At 33.4% G+C, this 23,894-nt stretch overlaps 3 protein-coding genes across 4 annotated transcripts; all 3 read left to right on the plus strand.

The window, feature by feature from the left end:
* Nucleotides 1–2,095: 2,095 nt before the first annotated feature.
* Nucleotides 2,096–6,303, plus strand: LOC132705721 (uncharacterized). 2 transcript variants are annotated; one of them, XM_060676528.1, is made up of 3 exons: nucleotides 2,096–2,943; nucleotides 5,333–5,779; nucleotides 5,832–6,303. In XM_060676528.1, the coding sequence occupies exons 1-2, from the start codon at nucleotides 2,134–2,136 to the stop codon at nucleotides 5,774–5,776; spliced, it is 1,254 nt and encodes a 417-aa protein (XP_060532511.1). In that variant the 5' UTR covers nucleotides 2,096–2,133; the 3' UTR covers nucleotides 5,777–5,779; nucleotides 5,832–6,303. The 2 variants fall into 2 exon arrangements, with proteins under 2 accessions (XP_060532511.1, XP_060532510.1); XM_060676527.1 differs by having other exon boundaries at nucleotides 5,333–6,303.
* A 149-nt stretch (nucleotides 6,304–6,452) lies between these two features.
* Nucleotides 6,453–22,540, plus strand: LOC132705110 (uncharacterized). Its single transcript, XM_060675544.1, has 6 exons — nucleotides 6,453–8,905; nucleotides 9,684–10,111; nucleotides 14,687–15,500; nucleotides 16,941–17,356; nucleotides 19,213–20,005; nucleotides 20,918–22,540. The coding sequence occupies exons 1-6, from the start codon at nucleotides 8,162–8,164 to the stop codon at nucleotides 21,353–21,355; spliced, it is 3,633 nt and encodes a 1,210-aa protein (XP_060531527.1). The 5' UTR covers nucleotides 6,453–8,161; the 3' UTR covers nucleotides 21,356–22,540.
* On the plus strand, nucleotides 14,659–19,213 carry LOC132705722 (uncharacterized). The gene is made up of 2 exons (XM_060676529.1): nucleotides 14,659–15,500; nucleotides 16,941–19,213. Exons 1-2 carry the CDS (start codon nucleotides 14,691–14,693, stop codon nucleotides 17,379–17,381), a joined length of 1,251 nt encoding a protein of 416 aa, XP_060532512.1. The 5' UTR covers nucleotides 14,659–14,690; the 3' UTR covers nucleotides 17,382–19,213.
* Nucleotides 22,541–23,894: the final 1,354 nt, after the last annotated feature.

Here is a 23,894-nt window from a genome sequence, read left to right on the forward strand (position 1 = left end):
AATATGTCTAAAATTTTGTATAGAATTCAAAAATAAAATAACATACTAAAGTTGATAATCGCCCCCGAAGAATTAAACAAGCTCTATAGATAAAGTAGTTTCCCAAGATAAACGGCCCACCCTATACAATCAGTTAAAACTTGGTCGGTTCGTCGCATTTAAAACCAATGTGATAAACATAAAAGTTCCTGTATAATTAGATTGTCTATTGTCATATTTGTGCTGGTTGTTCCACTTCGTTTACTTTACTTACTTAGGTACTTATTTATTATAGATTTTTACTTGTAAACTGGTTCATCCATCAAATAAATAAATAAAGAATAAATAAATGAGATAAGTTGTGAAAATTGGATTACATAGTATACAAAAGTAATTTCAAAGGACTTCAACATGAAAAAAACTTCGCTTTTGCAAACACATCCGAGAAACTATTTCACGGAAAGGTTGTTGACAAACCCATTTGAGATCTACCGAAAGATGGACCAAGAAAATCCCCAAATTAATAATAAAATGCCGCCTTTATTCTATTAGGGTCTTTAAACAGACGTAAAACTTTCGGGGGCCAACCTTCCTCGGCGTATCCTGTCCCATTCCATTTTAATCTTGACTCGAATTTGACGGCAACATCCACTTAAATCTAAGTCTCGCTTTATCCGAAACTATATTCTGAACACGTCGTTCGGTCGATGAATCCAAAACTTTCTGTGGTTACTGGAAACTTTTACGGGATAGAAAGAGATGCACGTGCACCGGACGTTTTCGCACCCTTTCGGACCCTGGCCGACAATGATTTTGACTTGGTTTACTCGTCTCAAAAGGAATCTGAACACCTTGCTGAATAGCTTGCTCGGTAGTAAGTATAATACTAACTGGATCTTCGTTTATGGTTTTCGTTTTGCTCGACAAACGACCACAATGATTTTTCAAAATAGCTATCGACAACATACCATCCATTCTTGCGTAGCTCCGACAGTCACCGAGATCTCCTATGAAAACATTTAAATTGATCACTCGACCTACACCTATTGAAATTTTAGAAGGGCGACAATACTTCTTTAAAATGAAATTTCTGTATTTTATTCCAATTTTATTATAAAAATTTCTAGGTTTTTGAAAACCCACACAAGAGAAAAGCAAAACTGCCCGATATTGCTAAGAATTGTTATAGCGAGCGAAAACAATTTTAGTTTTTCATGGCCTTCATTTTTTTAACAATTGCAAATTTTTAGAAATAGATTGAAACAAAATGGCGATGATATAAATGCTTATCGTAGTCGAAATAGAGAGACAGCTAACAAATCACAATTTGCTGATCCAAAAACAAAACAAAAATGATCTATTAGAGTATAAATGACGCGATAAGCAAGGTTACATAAAATAGTACTTGATATATTTAGCTGTTATTAAGATTTGATGAAATTCCTAACTTTTAAATAACAGACATCAAAGGTGAATTTACCTTAACAAAACGATTAAAGTTAGGATTGCTTCCTTATTTAAGACAAGAATGCTATCTCTGTGCGAATCTAACTAGCCACGTAATATTTTCTCCTTTTCAAGTAATTACAAATAAAGACAAATGAAAACTAACATTGTGCTAAAAAAACATGTTGTGTTTTTTAATAGGTATCGCGGTTTTTAGTTTGTCAGTTGTTATATTCAATGGCGACTACAGTCGTCCTGATGAGGCTCTACACAGATAACAGCCTGTTCTATCTGAATTCTACATCAAATTCGCTCATTAAATTATAAGAGGTCGTTTCGATAACACCCTGTGTACTTTACTATTTTAATGTACTTAATGTATATTTTGTCTCTATTTTTGGGTTACAATTTTTGGCAAAAAACGATTCATACAGTTTCATTTAGAAAAAAGGATTTTCTGCAGTGTATCTCGTGTGAAACTTTAATCACAGGCATCGACCTAGACTTTCTCCGAACTTGGTAGAGAAGACTAAGTGAGTTACGGAATTACTTTGGTAAACCACATAGCTTGTTGCATCAATTTGCAACAACGTTCTAATACGAAATGACCGAATGCTTCCCCCAGCTATTGAAATTGCTAGTCATTAGATAAAGCGGTGAAGGTCAGTCGTGTATACAGGAATTTGAAAAGATTTCGACTGCAGTCGCATGCAATCCTGTGCGAGAATGAGTGCATCAGAGGAAAATCCTTTGTCAATTAGAGACTCGGTGCTAGAAGTGCTTCAAAAACACGACGTAATAGATTGCGAGATATCTCTAGAAGGCACTACGGAAAAAGGTGATGGTTATCTGGGCGACATAACCTTTATTCATGTAACCGCTGTAAAGGAAAATGGGAAATCTAAAAACTATGATATGGTCGTGAAAGCGGGAAAACCAAGCAAAGAGTTGCGCAATAAATTTCCCGTACGTGTGGCGTTCGAAAGGGAAATTCACATGTACAGCAAAGTGTTTCCCAGTTTCCAGCAGTTCGTCAAAGAAAAGAAAGTTGAACCGTTCCAGTTTGTGGCCGAATGTTTTGGTACACTGTTATCCGAAGATATGGAAATTATATTCTGTCAGAATTTGAAAAAAATAGGTTACGAACTCCATGACCGATTCACACCCTGTAATATGGACCATATGAAATTAACCCTAGAAAGTTATGGAAAATATCACGCGATTTCTTTCGCGATGCGCGAGCAACAACCTGAGATATTTAAGAAGCTGTCAGAAATGGAATGCGTATGGTCGGCTTTTGCTGCGTCGGAGACCTTTCCACCCATGTTAAAGCAGGTGGAGAAACATCTTTATGAAATTCTGGAAGAAAGTAAAGAGATAGAAATGCTCAGAAAATTCAAAGAGCGATTCACTGGGGACTTCGAACAAACCTGGAGAAATTTAATAACCGCGTACGAAGAACGAAGCGTGATCACTCACGGAGATTGTTGGAACAATAATTTCATGTTTAAATACGACGTACGTATAGCACCAGTCGGATAATTCGCACAATATTTTTGAAGCAAAATGCAAAACGGTATATCAACCGTTTATTGAATGTCCATTAGAATAGTATTTTATATGGTTAGGCCTCTAATGGAACTTAAGCTGAAAATGCAATGTAAGATCTTGGCGATTTTGATAAGATGGAGTTCTAAAATTTACGTCCCGACAGCCAGCACAAAATGTTATCAACATTCTTGACCAAATACACTTTATTGTATCAGACTACCCAGGTTTATCATACTTTTTAAATTTTATTGTTTATTTAAATTAATTTATAATTTAATTATTTAATGAAACTTTACTATATACATCTTTATCTTGTTAATTTTTTAACTATTCCAAATTTTACGAGTTCCATATTTTACGCATTATTTTAAAAAATTAAATAAGTCATCGAAGTCGCTGTTATTAATTATTGATTAAAATCGAATTAGCTGCGTTTACGTAAATCGCATTCGTTCATAATTCATTACAATTGGTGATGATATAGTCAAATTAGCTATGCCTACTAGGGACTGGCAACGAATGAAAATAAGTTGTCGAGAAAAAATGTCTAAATTATTATTGAAAGTGAATTTTAGTCATGGATTGATAATAATTTGAAATTATTCGGCCATATTTTTCGACTAGATATTTTATCGAAAAAAAAACAGTATTTTCTTCAAATCGCGTCGAATATATTACAGATAAACAATGGACACAATCTAACCCACATTACTGACGGCAATTTTTATATCAGAACCAAAACATATCAAATTAACATTAATTAATTATATTTTAAGTTAAGAGTTTTGGATAAAAGAAACAGAGAGCTTTTAGGAAATTAGGACAATATTGACTAAACAAGTAACCGTTTAAATTGTTTTAATAGTGATAATAGTGATAATAATAATGATTACTAGTGGTATAGGTCTAATGTGCTGTAATTGATGGACCTGAAAAGTATATGTATAACGCATTATATTTTCAGAAGTTAAAAATCGGTGAGGCTCAGATTGAACAAAAACCCCAACCTATTAGATTGCAATAAGTCGTTACTTATGAATACTCAAAAATTATTTCTATTACCTAAATTACAATTGCAATTTCTTTGACTTAAGTGCAAAAGTCTAAATTTATAACATGCAATTTAAACGCGTGTTAAATCAACAAAGCAACTCTCGCATTTAAATATGGTGGCTTGGTCTACTCAGTGGGCATGTGCGTCCGGTTGATTTTGCGTATGCATAACATTGAACAACGTTATCCTTGTTTATTAGAACCTTGACCGCAGCGCTCGTGTACTTAATTCGCTACAGTTGTAAAAAATAGTTACCAATTATTTAATTTCCCGAAATTCTGATGACGATCATATTTAATGATTACAGTTCCAAGATTTTGCTATTTTTGTCAAGAGAATTGATTGTATTTGGAGTTTCCTTTTATTCAACTTAAATATGATCCAAATAAATCCACAAAAACAGTGGAAATTCAACGAAATCGGTGGAAGTCCGTGGGCTTTCATAAATATCTACAGATAAAAAAAATTATGTGGCTCTTGTCAATTGACAAATATTATTATACTAATTCAATATTAAGTAAAAAAATTAAAATGAAAACTATTCTCTATAAACAAGATAGACGAAGTCATGTGTTTTAATGTTTCTAAAAAACATAGTTGGGATGTTCTTTGCAAATGTGCATTTTAAAAATAATTCAATAACTTTTTGCTATGGAAAATTCTGTGTGAAAACATTTCGAAGGCACCTTTTCAAGTAGAATTTATAAAGTACTATATTTTTAGAACAAAGACTTTTAATGTCATCAACAAAACGTTTTTTACCATCCTGTTTTTTATGAAAATTGTGCACCAGACACAGGCATCCGTTTTCGTCTATCTCATTTACGAAGGGTAGTTTCTTTTAAAAGTGTCTAAGTCTCATCTGAATGCCCCGACATTATAAAATGTCTGTTTCCTTGGTTTTTAAAATATTAAAACCAAACAGCCTTTTTTGTGTTATTATAGACTTAAAATAGATTAAGATCTGTTCTATAAAAAAATATTATTTTGGTTTGTTCCAGAACGCTATGTTCGATTGTCTTTTTGTTGGTCTTGACCTAATGATTGAAATGGTAGTTATTTCTCGGTGGAAATACTAACCAACAGAAAATAAGGGGTATATGACTATAGGCGATATGTAGTAGTGTCGGAATTTATTTCAGAATTATTGATTATTTTTGTTATTCTATTGAAGCTTACTAGTTACTCGAATAACAAAAACATCTTTACCCTATAACAAGCGCCTTGCTATAAACATTATATGTAATTATTATTTACCAACGAGTCATTGTTATTATTCATATCAAAATCGTTTTTTTTCAGACCACAGACTTTACCAAATCATCCCCGACAAAAGTTGTGATGCTGGATTTTCAAATTTCCAAATTGGCCAGTCCCGTTCTTGACCTGGCGTATCATATTTGTGCCGTAATCGCACCAACCGATTCAGCTAATTTAAAAGAGCTTTTGGGTATTTACTACAGGTCCCTATCAGATTACTTGCGTCAATTGGGAAGCAACCCAGACATTGCATTTCCCTACTCGTCTCTGATCGAACAGTGGCGTAAATACTCATTAATTGGCATTTTTTTTGTCGGTATGGTATTGCCGATCATTTTGCTGGACAAATCCGATGCGATGAATGTGGAAGATTTTGACGAGAATACATTCATGGATTTAACAAAAAAGGTGCAAGGAAAACACAAAACCCAGTTAAACGAAAGGATCATTGCCGCTTTCAGATTGGTTCTGGAAGAGAAAGTATAAGTGGTATTTCTTGAGTCACTCAAATAAGTATCACGAGATTAACAAAGAGTTCTAGGAATTCAAATAGTATTCTCTGCACAAAATATCTTCAGTATCATGGAATGGCTGTTGCTTGACATTGATGTCTAAAGAAACTAGAGAAGCTTAATAAAAACAATAAATCACTAGTTAATTAACAAAGTAGCGAAAAACTTAACCATTACTATTACAAAATCTGATTAGTCTCTTGTTCAGTTGTCTATACAAAATTATTTAAAATGTAATTATAACTATCGGACATTTTATTTAGCTTATTTCAAACGTAACTCTACATGTTTTACATTTTGTGAACTTACACAAAAGTATTTGTTCTCGAAAAGTTGTAATTTCTAGTTTGTAATAATAACTGATTGTGGTCCCATGACAAACCAACCAACATAAATGTTAATATATGAAATAAAAATAAATAACTTAAATCTTAACTCTGTTCATTTTTAAAATTTGATTGTTGTATCAACTTTTTTTATAATAAAATGTATATCTTTTAAGTTATTTTTTACTGCATATTATATTGCAACTAAAATTTTTTATAGTGGTTGATAGAAACCGCGTTGGTATCGCATCGCAATAACGTTATTGCTATAATTACTGTACCAACTGTTATCAATCCCTAAATTTTCTAAAAAATCATCTAATAATAAATGTATGTTCCGATATCAACCGAGATGAAAGAATGTAAAAAATATTTGCCGTATCTAATCTAGTTTGTTTAATATTCAACGTATGTGTTTCATGTCATTCACCCTGATTCCTCAAAAATTTTAAAATTTATCGAACAGACCATTTTTGAATAAATAAAAAGACTTTAAATAAATACCAACAATATTCCGTGCAGAAATTTTGAAAAATCAATTTATTTAGTTTTAGTTTTTATTTTTATTCAAATTTCCTTTGGTAATTTGCTGAAGTCCCTCAGGCGGGAGTAAACAAGAAACATAGTACAAAAAACTGGGCACGCGTCAGGCAACTTAAAGAGACGACAGTCTAGCGCCATTTGAATCGAAAAACACAAACAAGCGGCGACACCGAGTCATTTGCAGTACCTTTCCTTTGGAAAAAAATAGAGAAAACATAGTATGGGAATATGTAAAGATGTAAAGATTGTTAGGGTGAACAATTATTTCGAGTATACATGGTGGCTCAAAAAAGTCTAACGATTAAAACATATTTATTTTTATTAATAATAATACATACCCGCTCCTAATAGTTTTTCCAATACTTGAATTTTTCTAAAAAATACTACAGATGCTACAGGGAGTTCAAAATAAACATATATTTTGATCATTTTAAATTGATTGACATTTAGCTTTCTTTCTGTTTAAGCCTATTCCTATAACAGAATCACAAATGACAAAATGACATTGTCATTTTTTTACCTGACAACTGAGTAAATAAATTCATAATAATATATGATGCAACAAGTGCGGTAAACAGCATTTCACTCACGAGTTTATTTAATAGACGAGTGACTTAAAAAGTTTACCGCACGCGTTGCATACTATACTTTTTACGACCGCTAGTTTTTGGGTACAGTTTCGCAAAACAACACGAATACATTCACTAACATGACCGTCAGAATTGACAAACCTCAAAATTCAAAGCGTGGGAAATATCTCCGAAAACATCCGATTGCTCCCAAACCCGTGCGGAAATGTCCGAAGTGGTTCGGATCCGTGGGAAACGAAACTGACGTGGTAAAGTGACGCTTCCCGCACTCTAGATCGGTGGGTAATTAGGTATTTTACAGACGGGAGTAGAAAAAAAAAGTTTACCAAACGTGTTCCATAATGTGCTATTATCAATTTACTTACTGAGTTGTCAGGTAAAATAAGTCAAAATAGATCACAGTCAATTAGTTCAAGAAAAAATTGAACTGATTTCACAAAGTTCCCGTTAACAAATCATTCAACCCCAAATGACCCCAGCAGGTGGAAAACTTGGAATAATTTCTTATTACACTTATCTGTCACTATTAATTAATGTGTATGACAAAGAAAAGGATACCCCTTCTAAATATAATTCGCCTTCTAATAAATATAAATATATATTGACTCCATTGTCGGTTTCGAAATTGGAGCTATTGTTGTTTTTCACTTTTTTCAACTTTTTTCTCAATATTTGTCAAATATTTTATTTGCCTAATGTTTATAAAACATGTGAATTGCGTGGTGCCGTTAAAAATGAAGAATTTCACATTTATTAGAACACAAATGTGTCAATATTGTTAGGCACGTCGGTGTACATTGTTCAATGATTGCGTTATAAAAATCGCAATTATTATCATAGAAAATGATCTTCTTAATATAAGAGATCTCGTGGGCGCGAGTCCTTACATTACAAGTCAAGATGAATGTCGCTGAAGCTAACGGATTAGTGGTCCACGAATTTATCGACAAAATATTTGTAAATGACGATATAGGCGACTTCGAGGTGACTTATGGCGGTACAACGGAGAAAGGTGACGGTTATCTGGGGGACATAATATTCGCACAAGTGACGCCGAAAAATAATAATTTCCAGAAATACCGTTTGGTTCTTAAATTCGGCAAAAGAGGGGAAGACCTAAGAAAAAAATTTCCAGTGCGGTTGGCGTTCGAACGGGAAATTCACATGTATAGGAATGTATTTCCTGCGTTTCAGCAGTTTTTGAAGGAGAAGAACTTAGAACCGATCGATTTTCTACCAGAGTGTTTCGGTACATTCATATCAGAGGACTACGAAGTAATAGCGCTTCAAAACTTGAAAGCAATCAGCTACGACATCCGCGGTAGATCATACGGAAAGTGGCACGCAACTTCGTTGGCCTTGGCCGAACAAAATCCGAAACTGTTTGAACGGCTGTCCAACATTCAGAGCTTATGGCCGATCGTGGGCAGGACGGATGCGTTTAAAGGCTTTTTAGAACAAGCTGAAGAAAACGTTACTAAAATACTGACAGATAATCATGAATTCGGCTTGCTGAAAAAATTCAAAGAGAAGTTTCATGACAAAATATATGAGACCTGGCATGACTCTGTTACCCGGAAAGTAAAGCCATGTGTTCTGATTCACGGCGATTGTTGGGCTAACAACTTTATGTTTAAATACGAGGTATTAATGTTAAAGCTTGCTTATGTAATCTTTAACACAGACCGTCTTTGGCAATTACTGTAACTTATTTTTTTTAATGCCACCGACTTTTCTAATTTTTTATAGATGTAAGTATTAATTTATCAATGGTACAAAATAAATTCGCGCATACCAGACTGATAATCTCCATCCTGGAAGGGGCATCACCAAGTTTGCAATTCAGTTCTGCAAATAATAGAGAAAATATTTAAACCTATAGTTAAAATTTCGGATTTCAACTAAAATAAATTTTCTGGTTTCACCTAAATAAAAATTTCTGTAGCAAAACTTCCCACAGAAAGTAATATAATACGATTACTTCCCAATAGTATTCGAACATGCTTTTTGGTCAGAGGTATCAAAGGTTTATATTTATTAAAAATGTTAAAATTTAATTAGACATTGATTTAAAATCGTTTACATTATTTCCGCATACGCAAATCCGGCAACCCTGTCCTAAAAGTCATGCAGTAGTTAAAGATTTGCTTAATAAACCTGATACGGTTGTTTAAAACATGCATCGTCTAATATCATGCCCACTTTCTCGTAGCTAAGGCCAAATATAACATACTAAATTATAAAATTTTCTCTTTCGAATGAAGAAAACAAAAACAAACCTATGTTGGCAGATTTTTCCACAATAATTCGTTGTCATTCTCAATACTTGTGTCTGTCTGTATATATTGATTACAGTTCGTCGAGACAAAACGTATTGAATAAATTATTAAACATATTCGATGAAACTCCACTTTTTTTTCAGAATGAAGGAAAGAAAAATCCGGACGGTGTGAAATTGATAGATTTTCAAACAAGTCAATTGGCGAGTCCGATAATGGACCTCTCTTATCACTTGTTCACAGTGTGCTCTGAAGAAGCGTTCAGAAGCATAAAATCGATCATCGATATATACTACGACTCCCTGTCGGAACACTTAAGGAAACTAGGAAGCGACCCTTTCAAAATATTTCCTCGTGCAACTCTAATTGACCATTGGAACAGATATTGTGCTTTTGGGGTGATTATGGCTTCCACGTTAATGCCTCTCATTTGTACCGAAAACTCGGAGATCCCCTCTATGGAAGACATGAACAAAGGACAAGCTCGAAACTTGAAGGTGAAGCTGCAAGGAGAAAGCAGGAGGCAGGCAGAAAGTAGGGTTATCGATGCGATCAGATGCGGATTTGAATTTCAATTTTGAGTATTAATTGTATTACAATTTTTTTACAAATTAGAAGCTATGGAGGATTACAAAATTCTTGTCGACAAGTAAAAACCTCAACAATGTGATTTGCCGCAGTTTGAGGGTTGAGCTTTTTAATTTCGTTATGCATTTAGGTCTCGTGAAAAGAAAATCCGAAGTAAATAGAAAATCAAAGATGGACAAAAACCTACAAAAACATTGTTTTATACGAGTAATAAAAATATTTAAAAATTTATGTGTTTTAAAAATTATTATGTATAAGTAAAAATACATATTCTTATAAAAAATCGCATTTTCTTTTTTTTTCCAAATGTTGTAAACAATAAACTTGTCTTATTTACTACTAATATTTTCTTCTCTTGAAATCATGTTTTTTGTATTGAAAGGACCACCACAATAGAAAATATGTAAGGCACGTAACTGTCAAACATTGATTTCCAAACCTTCAGCTTTTTCACCATGTTTCGTCGTCACAGCATTTTTACAATCGAAAACGTTTTATTACTAACTTAGATTTTAATTATTAAATTTTTCAATTTAAATATTTCATGTTACTTTTGAATCACCCTGTAATCATTTATTTTAAAATATCAACACAGACCCCTAAAGTAGATCCTTTTCTATTGGGAAATCAACCTCAAATAATAATATATAACAAGGGCTTTCAAAATATATCAGAATCAGTACTAGTTAGGAATAGGATATTATTTATAAAATATCGTCTAGAAACGAACGTAGAAAGTTCTGAGGAATTCAATTTAAATAAGAAAGTTGTTAATTGTTTACGAAAATACAAACACATTTAACAATATAATATTTTAAAAGTATAAGTGAACCCAAATAGCCTTTAACTTTTTGCTATTCTTTCCACATTCTGAGAGAATGACTCTATTGTGCAAAATGTGTAAGAATAAAATACCTTCGAACATCCTCATTGTCCCCAATCAGCAAACCCGAAATATTGCCCGTTTCCATCCTAACTTCGTCCGAAAATGACCCCTGAGCCAGGTAATAAAACCACAACATCCATTATTATCCATTTTGGTCTAGGAACCACCTAAATATAGGAACTGTTTTAAGTTGTAATATGGAGGGAATTTAAATAAACATACCTGAATATTTAAAGAAGATAAACCTTTCCTGTTATGGAAGACTTCAGCATTTTCACCACCAGAATTTGAAATTTTGACTTGAAATATTAGAGAAGCGATAAACCTCATAAAATCTAGTGGTATTTAATCGGAATTCTTGTACCTAGTTTTGAAATTTTACAAAATCACCTAATTGTATTGCAATAAATATTGAGATCTGCTTGATCACCCAGCTTAATGCAGGTTGAGTGACGCTTCGCAAATCAGCAGGTACAACTTGAAAATTGGAACTTGCCTAAATAAGTAATAATTGCCAATCCGATACCGTTTATTGAATGTGCGCCCTTGAAATGGACTCTCTTCCAAGCTTTCACTTCAATGGTGAAAGTCAATCTTCCTTTATGATCACTAGGGATCCAGTTTTTATAAGTTTTTAATAATCTCTACAAAAAATGTTGAGAAAGTTTCTGCATGCGTTGAAATATCGAGAGAGTGTTCTCCTTTAATTTAGTGAAGTCGCAGTCTGGAATGGTATTCATTGTTTCGCCAATTAGAAAGTGCGCAGAAGTGTGAAGGATTCAATTTTTTCAAAGTAACTTCCACGGGCTACTGTACCACTTTTTCTAAAACTTCTGGATTCTTCCTGCGTCGGTTTTTGTTGATACGAACTAGCTAACGTTTCACCAATCATCCTGTTCGCTTCTTCAGAGCATAACTGCTGAAAAACTCCTGGCATCCCAAATGGAATTTTAAGTGGTAAATCTGGTTTTAACGTTATATTTCTTTAGAACTTTTGATATGTGGTCAGTAATGTTTTCAATATAAGGAAGGACAATTTCATTGTTATTGGAAGGTTGTGGTGAAGTGTATTTGTGATGGAACGTTTAACATCTTTAATGTGGAAATTATTAGAGAGAAGAGCAGAGCGCTCAATGACTCGGACTGAGATAGTTTTACGGCTCTGTAAACAAGTGATAACCGATGATTTTTGGGTCGGATGGTGATGCGACAATACATTAAGGTATCGGTCCTCCACAACCTTCCAATACCAATGAAACCAAATAGCAATCCCACACTTACCACTGTTGTCCTTCCTTATATTCAAAACATCACTGACCACATATCAAAAGTTCTACTGAAATATAACGTCAAAACCAGATTTACCATTTATTGAAAAATCTCTCAAGATCTTCGATCCGTCAAAGACGGATTTGAGGTGCCAGGAGTTTACAGCATTCCATGCATTTGCGGCAAAGAATACATTGGAGAGACCTGACGAAAAATATCAACTAGGCTCAAAGAACATGAAAGAGCCTTAAGACTAAGACAAATAAACTCATCAGCAGTTGCAGTTGTTAGGTGTTATTTTACCGATTTAACACCGGCCTTCAAAATACCTCCAAAGCAGGGCCCGCGCCGTGGAATAAATTTAATTTCGAGAGCTAATCAGAAATCTATTCATTATTAGCGTTAAAGAATTGTCGAATTTTACTCTCTGCGCCTACAATAGTAGTGCTATTTTCATATAACGGGCTGCTAAAAAGCATTCGGAAGTTAGGAAGCAACCTCTAGATGGATTGCCCATATGGCAAAGCAAACAAATAGTGCAATGTGTGCCTTTGTTGTTATGAAATTTCTTCCCTTTCTACCTCAAAGTAGGAAAGGTACGGCAAAATCGACACTAGAAATAGAAAAGGGACGAGAATGAGTTGAAATGAAAAATCTTATGCGTTCATGAACTACCCTTTACGAGATTACGACAGGGCAATCGTCAAAATGTTTCTCTTATTGAAGCTAAAAGAGCTTCCCGACCGCTTCAAGGTGGTTAAGTAGTCAAATCATATTGAAGCTCTCCTAAGTGGCTCTTCAATTCAATATCTGGGACAACGTTAGGTTTTTTTGAGATTCCGAATTAAATAAAACGAATATTTGGTTATTTCATTATTGGGGGTGCTTTAATATCTTCCCGACTGCTTCAAGGTGGTTGAGTAATACATTATTTTGAAGCATTGCCACGAGAATAGAAAAATGATGCTTAGACGGTGATTTGAAAGGGTGTTTTTTGGAAAAGTCAAGTCAAGCCTTCTGGTATGGTTTGAATGGTTTACATTTATTATCACATTTAGTGTTCAAGAATAGTATTTGGTCATCATTAAGAAAACTTTCAATCTGCACCAGTCGAATTAAGTGGTTTAAAAAATTACTTAACTCGGATAGTATTAAGGAACCAAAATGTATATGCAGTATTGTTTGTGCATTTATATATGTACTTAGGCAAATACCCGTTGTACAAGTTTACAAGTCGGGGAAATTAATTTTTTTTGCAGCAGTTGTGGCAAAATATTTGCCTTATCAAAAGGTGTTTGTGTGCATCAATGATTTACTTATTGATTTAACAATTTTGGGGTATGAAATCAAAGTTCTGATTTTAAAAGTTTTGCTGGTCCGATGCCTCTGGAGCAAAGGTCATCGGGGTGGCAAATGAATTTACATATTTCCAAGAATCTGGAGCAGTTAAATTTTTGATTTGTGATAGCCCATTGGGTACAAACGTTTTTAGTAGAGAAGTAGATGTGGATATCCTTGAAAATTGTTGTTGGTTGATAAAATTACTCTTGACGCTAGTTCAGCTAACAACAATGCGCCACAGAGTTCCAGTCCTGGAATGGTGATATGTTTTAATGGTGTGTGTTTTGGCGGTGTAAAGCTTGTAAGTTACGTTTCCAAGTGTATCTGAGCAACGTAAGTAAATACAGGCCCCATAAGCCTTTCAGATGAGAAAATCCATGCCTTGGAAATTTTAGGTTATTTATGTGAATCAGCTGCGAATGGTATTTTGAGCATGTGTAGTAAAAATCAGCTGGTACGGGTGACAGAACACCGAGGGGGTCAAAAATTTATGAAATAATGGAAATAATTTGTGGTTTAGTTACTTTGACATTATGCTGTGAAAGGTTGTCGTGTTTTGAATCAGAAAGTTATCCAAGTATGTTCTTTTGCTCTTCTCCAAACGGAAGAATATTGGATTCGCACTTTGATTGAATTGATTTGTCATTTGATGACCATTTTCGAAGTGAAAAAAACCGTAATTATTCAAGAGATTGGATTATCCTTTATTTCTTGTACTTCTTCTCTATTGTGATGTGCGTTTATTGTGTATTATGAGGACTTGCCTATGCCTCTTAGAAATATCAGCGCTTAAAACAAATTTATTTGTAAATATTGTTCGTTTTGAAATTGGGAATAAAATACTATCGACGAAAAGACGGTCTAAACTAAATGGTCAAGCTCATCCAGAGGTTGCAGAATTACTTTAGTAAACCATATAGTTTGTTGAAACCAATTTATATCAGCATTCTAATGCGACATGACGGAATACTTCCACCAGCAATTGAAATTGTTCGTCATTAGATAAGGCAGTGAAGGTCGCCCGGGTATATAGAGACGAATTTGAAATGATTTCGCCTGCAGTCGCATGCGATCTTGTGCGAGAATGAGTGCGCCAGAGGAAAATGGTTCGGCAATCAAAGACTCGGTACTAGAAGTACTTCAAAAACACGGCGTGACAGATTGCGAGATATCTCTAGAAGGAACAACGGAAAAAGGGGATGGTTATCTAGGCGATATAATGTTTGTTCATGTAACCGCTGTAAAGGAAAATGGGAAGTCGAAAAACTATGACATGGTCCTGAAAGCGGGAAAACCAAGCAAAGAGTTGCGCAAGAAATTTCCCGTACGTCTTGCGTTCGTAAGGGAAGTTCACATGTACAGCAAAGTGTTCCCCAGTTTCCAGCGGTTCGTCAAAGAAAAGAAAGTCGAACCGTTCCAATTTGTGGCCGAATGTTTCGGTACACTGTTATCCGAAGATATGGAAATAATATTTTGCCAGAATTTGAAAAAAATCGGTTACGAGCTCCACGATCGGTTCATACCCTTTAACATGAATCATCTGGCACTAACCCTAGAAAGTTATGGAAAATATCACGCGCTATCTTTCGTGATGCGCGACCAACAACCTGATATATTTCAGAAGTTGTCAGAGATGGAATGCGTATGGTCGGCCTTTGCTGCTTCGGAGACCTTCCCTCCCATGTTGAAGGAGGTCGAAAAACATCTTTATCAAATCCTGGAAGATAGTAACGAGATGGAAATGCTCAAAAAATTCAAAGCTCGATTCACTGGGGACTTCGAGCAAACCTGGAAAAATTTGACAACCGCATACGAAGAACAAAGCGTGATCACTCACGGAGATTGTTGGAATAATAATTTCATGTTTAAATACGACGTATGTATAACCAGAGTCGCATTGTTTGCACAATATTTACGAAACAAAAGTTATATCTCAATATATCAGCAAACTAACCATTTGCTTTTATTTTGAAATATCATAATGCACTTAAATCGGGGAAGGTACTTTTGAAATGATAAAAATGAAATACAAAAATTTGTGGCGTGACAACCGCACTAAATTTTATCAGACTGTCCATGGTTTTAAGTATATTTTTTTTAGTGTTTAATTATCACTAATAAACTACACTTTATATTATTCCATTAATTTAATTAATTTTTTCTTTATTTATAAATATTTTACTTAAAAACTTTTTATTATCGAATAGATCGACTAAAATTTAAATAATTTTAAAAAACGATCTTTACTAATTATTAATTAAAACGGTTAAATTGGCTATGCATATGAAAGTGGCAGCGAACGAAATTAAGTACTCATACAAAAGAGGAGCGAGAAAAGAAACATTTTTGGGCAGGCAACAATATCATATTTTTATAAGATTTAACTAACAACTGCATGCCAAAATATAGTCAATTATGTCCAAAAAAACGAAAACCCAGTATGGTTGTTATTTAGACAACAGATACACAATGTACAAAATCCAACCCATATTACTCAAAGCAATACATTTTGCAAAAAAAAAACAAAACGCATCAAATTAACACTAGTTAATATCTTAAATTTTAGATATAACAAACATCAACAGATAGCTCTTTTTTGATAATAACTAGGGCTACTAATTGAGTGGTAAAATATACCTTTATTTACTACCAACTTATTCGCTAGGGGTACTATATATAAACTATTAAAAAGTTTTGCGAATTCTTTAACATAGTTATTTCAACAACATATTTGCAATTTAATGAGAGGATTCCATTTAGGTTTCATATGTACCTATAGCTTCCAAAAACCCCTCTTGTCTCTTTGTTTGGTAATAAATTATTTATAGAAAATATGTATTTCATGAATTATTAAGTTCCGAATTCCCTTAAGTTAACAAAATTATGAGAAATATTCCATGTGTTGCACCTTAAAAATGCTGCTCTTCTTGTTACGCTTTAACTTAAAACGACATTAATACCCAAGACGTTTAGCGCTCCGTCAAGTGGTCCCTTATATATATTCGATGTCATTGCAAACAATATCAAAATAATGAGCACATATTGCGCAATTTTGGTCAATCCAAACCAAATGTTGGACCCAAATTTTATTTTTAAAATGTGAACAAGATTTCGTTTTTTGAGGAAATAAGCATTATGTGAAGTCTGCAGTAGATCCCTAGCGACATTTATTTCGGAATTGTTTATAATTTTCTGTCATTATATCCACGATTACTATTTCGTTCTATTCTCTTTCGCCTTACTGAAAAAGTTCGACATTCCAACGTTTCGCAACGAGCCATTATTGTTTTTGATGCCAAACTATTTTCTTTTCCAGCCAGCAGACGTTACCAAATTGGCCCCGGAGAAAGTTGTGATGCTGGATTTTCAAATTTCCAAATTGGCCAGTCCCGTTCTTGACCTTGCGTATCATATTTGTGCCGTAATCACCCCAAACGATTCACATTTAGAAGAACTTTTGGGTATTTACTACAGATCCTTCTCGGGATACTTGCGTCAATTGGGAAGCAATCCAGACATCGTATTTCCCTACTCATCTCTGATAGAACAGTGGCGTAAATACTCATTAATTGGCATTTTTTTTGCCGGTATGGTCTTGCCTATCAATTTGCTGGACAAATCCGATGTGATGAATGTGGAAGATTTTGATGAGAATGCATTCAAGAATTTAACAAAAAAGGTGCACGGGAAATATAAAACCCAGTTAAACGAAAGGATCATTGCGGCTTTCAGGTTGGTTCTGGAAGAAAATATATAAGTGGTACTTGCTGAGAAAAATGAATAAGTATCACGGGAAGCCAGTAAAGAGGAATTCATTAGCTGCTGATTTTTAAAGTAAAACTGAAAATAAAAAGCAGCGAACAACAAGTTAATTAAGACAGAAGTGAAAAAGCTTAACCATGAATATAACAAAATTATTTATAATTTAATTCTCTCTAACCAAGTTGTGTTTCTCTATAATTGAATTACGACTGAGATTATATTTTTTTAAGAGGTAAAAGTATATTGATTTTTGAAGAAACAAGTTAAACTAACAAACAAAAACATCAAACGACTAATTAATTAACAGAGCAGGGAAGAAATGTAACTACGAGCACTTTAGAGTTTCGTTAGTCTTTTGTTCAGTCGTCTATACAAAATTAGTGATAATGTAATTCTCTCTCCTCTAATCAAATTGCGTTGAGTGTTTGACAGTACGAGTTTTTTTTTAATTCAACCTAGTTCCAATATGTAATTATCGAAAATATTTTATATTTTGTGATTTTGCAAAACAATATAATAATTTTTCTACTCTAAGATTTGTCTTTTCTTTTTTCGTATAATATCTATGTTTTTATAACATTTCAATTCAATTCAACACATATACCCACAGCTGTTTGCAAAACGAAACCAACCAACCAATAAATATTTACAAAATAAATTTTTAAAAAAACAATAACTTAAATATCGACTCTGTCCAATTTTACAAATTGATTGTTTCAATATTTTCTATAATTAAATATGACTTATAAGTTGTTTTATACTGCATACCGTTTTCGCATATTATTATTAATGTATCGGTATCACTCTTCAACTTATTCTTCAGTTCTACTTGTCATTGCGTGCCTTATTTAAAAAGCTTTTCGAGCATTTCAATAAAAATTGTCTATGAAGTTATTTAATGTTAAATGTTTATTCGGATATTAACGGAGATGAACGAATGCAAATAAGATTTGCTATATCTAATCTAGCTTGTTTAATACCCAACATACGTCCTTGATTTGGCAATTACATTGCTTCGTCGAAAGTTTTAAAAATATTTGTACGGATCATTTTTTTTTCGTTCTAACTCATAAGATAAGAAAGGACATAAATTTACAAGGCAACCGTGGAGTTTAATATCAACAATATGCTGTTAAGAAACAGAAACGAGTGTTTCTGGAGATATCCCAAATTTTGGAAAGTCCTTTCTGGAGATTAAAAAAGAAGAGAAACATGTCAAATACTTCATATGCGGAGAAGGGTTTACTTTTGAGAAATAAACACCTGTTATGATTATTAACCAACAGTTATTATTGTTAGTTTTTCGTGAAAATATCTCAAATTTATCCAGATATTATTTCATTTTCTTTATAGTATTTCAACTTCTTAGAACCGTCTGAAAAAAGAAGAAAATTTATTACTCGGGAAATCTCAAGCTGCATTTTGTATTTTTCCAGTAGTATTATTTAAAAATTTTAAGTAAACAGGTTTTTACATTAATATTTATATTTTTAAAATATTTTTCGTTTGTTGGTAGAGGTTTTTTTTTCAATTTTTCCGACGATTTTTTTTATATGCACAAATATACATTTAGCAATTTTCGTTATTTCATGAAAACACTTTATTTATGTTATTCAAATTTATAATATTTCGAAATGATTTAAAATTTAAAAATGTCGGATTATGTTTCTGATACCTTTAAGTAGGAAAATTAGTTTCAATATGTTTAGGCACCTCCGTGTATATTGTTCATACTGAACTACAGCTTTATAAAACACGAATTATCATCATAACAAATTACGCATCTTAATATAAGAGATCTCGTCGACGTGACTGGTTACAGTATAAGTTAAGATGAGTGTCGCTGTGGATAACGCATTAGTGGTACGCGAATTTATCGATAAAATATTTGTAAATGACGATATAGGAGACTTCGAGGTGATTTGTAGCGGTACGACGGAAAAAGGTGACGGCTATCTGGGAGATATAGTATTCGCACAAGTGACGCCGAAAAATGGTAAAGCGCAGACATATCATGTCGTTCTTAAGTTCGGCAAAAAAAGCGAAGACTTAAGGAAAAAATTCCCAGTACGGTTGGCATTCGAACGGGAAATTCACATGTACAGAAACGTATTTCCTGCGTTCCAGCAGTTTTTGAAGGAGAAGAACTTACAACCACTCGATATACTACCAGAGTGTTACGGAACGTTTATCTCAGATGACAGCGAAGTGCTAGCGCTTAAGAACTTGAAAACACTTAACTATGATATCCGTGGTAGAACATTTCCATTCGATATCCCTCATGTCCAACTTACCATGGAGGCATACGGAAAGTGGCACGCAATTTCTTTGGCATTGGCAGAACAAGATCCGAAACTGTTCGAAGAGCTATCCAACGTTCAAAGTTTATGGCCGATCGTAGGCGCGACGGATGCGTTTAAAGGCTTTTTAGATCAAGCTGAAGAAGACGTCACCCGAACACTAACAGACAATAATGAATTGGGCTTACTGAGAAAATTCAAAGAGAAATTTCATGAGAAAATTTATGAGACCTGGCATGAAGTCGTTGCCCAGGAAGTAAAGCCGCGTGTTCTGCTTCACGGGGACTGCTGGGCTAACAACTTTATGTTTAAATACCAGGTAATAATGCCAAAATTTACTTACTTTATGTTTTACATGAACTTTGGAAAGTTTATAAATATAAAAACCGCTTGAGCAGTCTTTTAACCTATATTCTTTTTTTTAAATTCCGACCTCACTATAATGCTTGAAATTAAAATTGAACCTTAACATCAAGCAATTCAAATTAACCATCAACTTAGTAAGGTTTAAATTGGAGATGACCCAGTTATTTACTTTGGTTAATAGATATTAATTACTGCGTTCAGTGTAGAAAAGAATGTTATCTAAAACCCGTACCTTTGTTAAAAATTTAAATATATGAAATTCATTTATTTTAAACAAAAGTCAAAGTTTCGGCGAATGCGCCAGTCACCGAAAAGGTAAATTCAGCGTATTGGATTGATATCGTCCATCTTTGAAGCAGTCCAGTACTGAAAATAATTTTTGAAAAATGGTTAATTCGACTTTCTAATGAAAAAATATAAGTTAATTATATTACAATAATTGAAATAAAATAATTAACAATAATTAAATAAAGTATAATAAGTAAAACTGCCAATAATGGTCGAATACGTTTTCAGATTAAAACTGTAAAATATTTAAAGGGCTCTCGTTCGGAAATGATTTGCATTATTTGGTTTTCTGATTCATTTATCGCAAACGGGGATGCTCTTAAATATAAATTGGTGCCAAAAATTTGCAAAACTCGCAAGTAACATTTCATGCAGTTCACATTTGCTTGCAAATCTAGTTGCAAAAATATAGTCGCAAAAATTAAGGACATGTTGAAGATTTGCTTATGTGCAAATATGCATATAATTTCAAAGAAATACCGCTTGGACCCGTTTGTGTAACACAACATGCATTGTTTAATGTCATACATCATTGATTAATAAAAGAATTCCCATTAAGTTCCAGTATCTCTTTTAGAATGAAGAAAAGACAAATCCAACACATGTGAAGTTGATAGATTTTCAATTAACTCAATTGACGAGCCCCATGATGGACCTCTCTTATCATTTATTCACAGTTTGTTCGGAAGAAGCATTTCATAATATGAAATCCATTATCAACATATACTACGAATCCCTGTCGGAAAATTTAAGAAAACTAGGAAGCGACCCATCAACAATATTTCCTCGTTCAACTCTAATGGACCATTGGAAAAAATATTGGCCTTTTGGAGTGATTATGGCTTCCATATCGATGCCTGTTATGTACACCGAAAACTCGGATATCCTCGCTATTGAAGACATGAACGAAGAACGGACTAAAAATTTGAAGACGAAACTGCAAGGGGAAAGCAAGAGACAGGCAGAAAGTAGGATTATCAATGCGATCAGATGCGGGCTTGAATTTGAATTTTGAGGTGTGCCGAGTGATGACTGTATTTCAACTTTTTGAACATTTTAAATTAATATATATAAAAAATAATAATTGCAGAAGTTTGAGAGTGGATTTTATTTTTTATTTCCTTACTGTGTGAAATATTAGTTTATTTATTATTAATTAATTAATTATAAATAATTTATTAAGTTGATTCACGAACAAATTTGACCAATGTAATTTACCACTTTGATATTAAACACTCGTCAAACAAATTAACAAAGTTGTTTATACATTTATTTATGAAGCAGAAGTTGTTTCAAATGTCTTCGAATGTTTGCATCAATTTAGTGATGCCAACTGTTGAAATAAATAAAAAAACACGGTTATGGTATTATTATAAACTAAATATAATTTGTCATCATATACCATAAAACACAATTTTAATTAGTCATAAAACTATTAAAAAAAACATTTTGAACATTGTTTTTGTTTAATGTGCATTTCGCTACAAAATACTTGAATTTACAAGCAAGCACCTATCGATCGATCGGTTTGTGGCTTTTGGTTTTCGGGTTTTTTAATTTTTTTATTTTCGCTAATAATATAACTTCCTTCGATAGCCCAGCAAAGCAAAAAAAAATGAAAACGCAGTAATACAAAAATTCAGGGAGGGAGATAACGCTTCCTTCGAATCGCCTACCTTGATGGTCTTCAGCAGGTGAAACGGGTGAAGCGCCAATTGTTTCTCACTTTGAGGAAAAAATTGATGGAACTGGATGGCATGGTACTAACACCTATCTCGATCATATCCTGATAAGTAATTTATTAACTAGTTTATTCCAATTATATTTAAGGTCATAAGTTAAAATAGTCTTCTGCCGTTTTGGTGTATAAATTTACATGCATTCCGTTCTAAAAAAAAAGGGAAACGCATAGCGGTATTCAATTATTTTTGGTTAGTTTTTTGGTTGCCTTGATTCTGTGAACGTTATTTAATTTAAAAAATGCCGCCCATTAATAAAATAAAGAAGTATAAGGCTAGTCCAAATGAGTTTTATTCAGATGGCTGAGTTAAAGTGCTTCGCAGATAAAGCCACTAGTGATAGCAAGGCTGCTCTACAATTTCAAATTATGTATTCCGAAATGACCGATATCAAATCAGAATTTAGAAAAAAACCACGTGTTAGCACTAGTAGTTACTGAGGATGACCCTCAGATCGACGCTGATTAACCTAAAAAATTATTTATTATAGAGCTTAGTAGTGTTGGGACTGTAGTCAATTGACTAGTCAAAAAATGTTTTAAATAACATCTTGCATTTGTATAGTATTATCTATGATTATTTAATAATAATATGTATTTTATAATAAATTATTATGCGTTTGTGATCTCCAATTTACCTATAACCCTCTTCAAGGAATATCCGAATACGATACTTACGATTCCCAGAATGACCAGACGGCGACGTAACGAACAACATAAAAAAATAAATATAAATTTTATGGTATTTATAAAATTTTTTCGATCAATTGACCACTCAAATGACCGTGAATTGACACAAAAAAATTAAAACGGTCAATTCCACGACCCTAGTGCTCTGGTTTAGGCTATTTCTTTTTCGCTTTACGGGGACAAAACCAACATCCGTTGGCCAAATAAATCCGTTTCGTCTTTCAAATCGCAAAACCTACAGGAATTCCAAAATTTAACGACGATATAAAATATCTGTACATGAAAATATCCATCTTGCCGACATCGAAAATTTAAGTATTTACTCTCATGGGAATGATGGCCGCTAAAACTTATAGTGTTAGTTTCAGGGTATGATCACAAGAGACTTATCGATTTCACTCATTTTGTAAATTGTAAACAACACAAAAATCGTTAAGGGTTTGCGCAAGATTTTTAACGAAAGTTCTGCAGCTTTGAAAAACTTGGGTTTTCCGGTAACAGAATGGGATTTTTTCTAATTTTTGAATAGTTAGATCAGAATAACATCAGTAGGTTTGAGCTTGAAAATGATAGTACCGGTTGCAATACTCAAAATTTGCTCCAAATTTCCTTAAGAAGCCAAAATTTATTCTTATTTTGTTATTTTTTGCTTAAACTCCTTAGCAATAGCGACATAATTAAAAACTGCAATTCTGCTGGACTTGTCGTTATTATCACGCTAAACACCATTCTTTGTTGCATTTAAAGCAATCAGTTATTTCTTCATTTTTTTTCAAAGAAACTTCCACAAGCTACTCTAATACTTTTTACAAAATTTCTGGATTCCTCCTCCGTCGGTTTTTGCTGAGTCGAACTTGCTGAAGTATAATCGACGTAGCGTTTCCATAATTTTGGTTTTAGATCAAAGCTGTCAAGAGCTTTCTTCTCAAAGGCTTCCGTAAAAATATTTGCGATGAGTGGTGATAGTGGAGAACCCATATCTCTTCCCGATGTTTGCTGAAAAATTTGACTGTTATTAGAAAAATATGTTCCAGACAAGCATTTTCCGATTAAGGTGAGAAGGTTTGGTTCCAGATTTTAATATATCTGAAATGATGTTGAGAGTTTCAGGAATAGGAACTTTGGT

Source organism: Cylas formicarius, unplaced genomic scaffold, assembly GCF_029955315.1.
Source record: "Cylas formicarius isolate icCylForm1 unplaced genomic scaffold, icCylForm1.1 PGA_scaffold_7__23_contigs__length_41026272, whole genome shotgun sequence".
Taxonomy (NCBI): domain Eukaryota; kingdom Metazoa; phylum Arthropoda; class Insecta; order Coleoptera; family Brentidae; genus Cylas; species Cylas formicarius.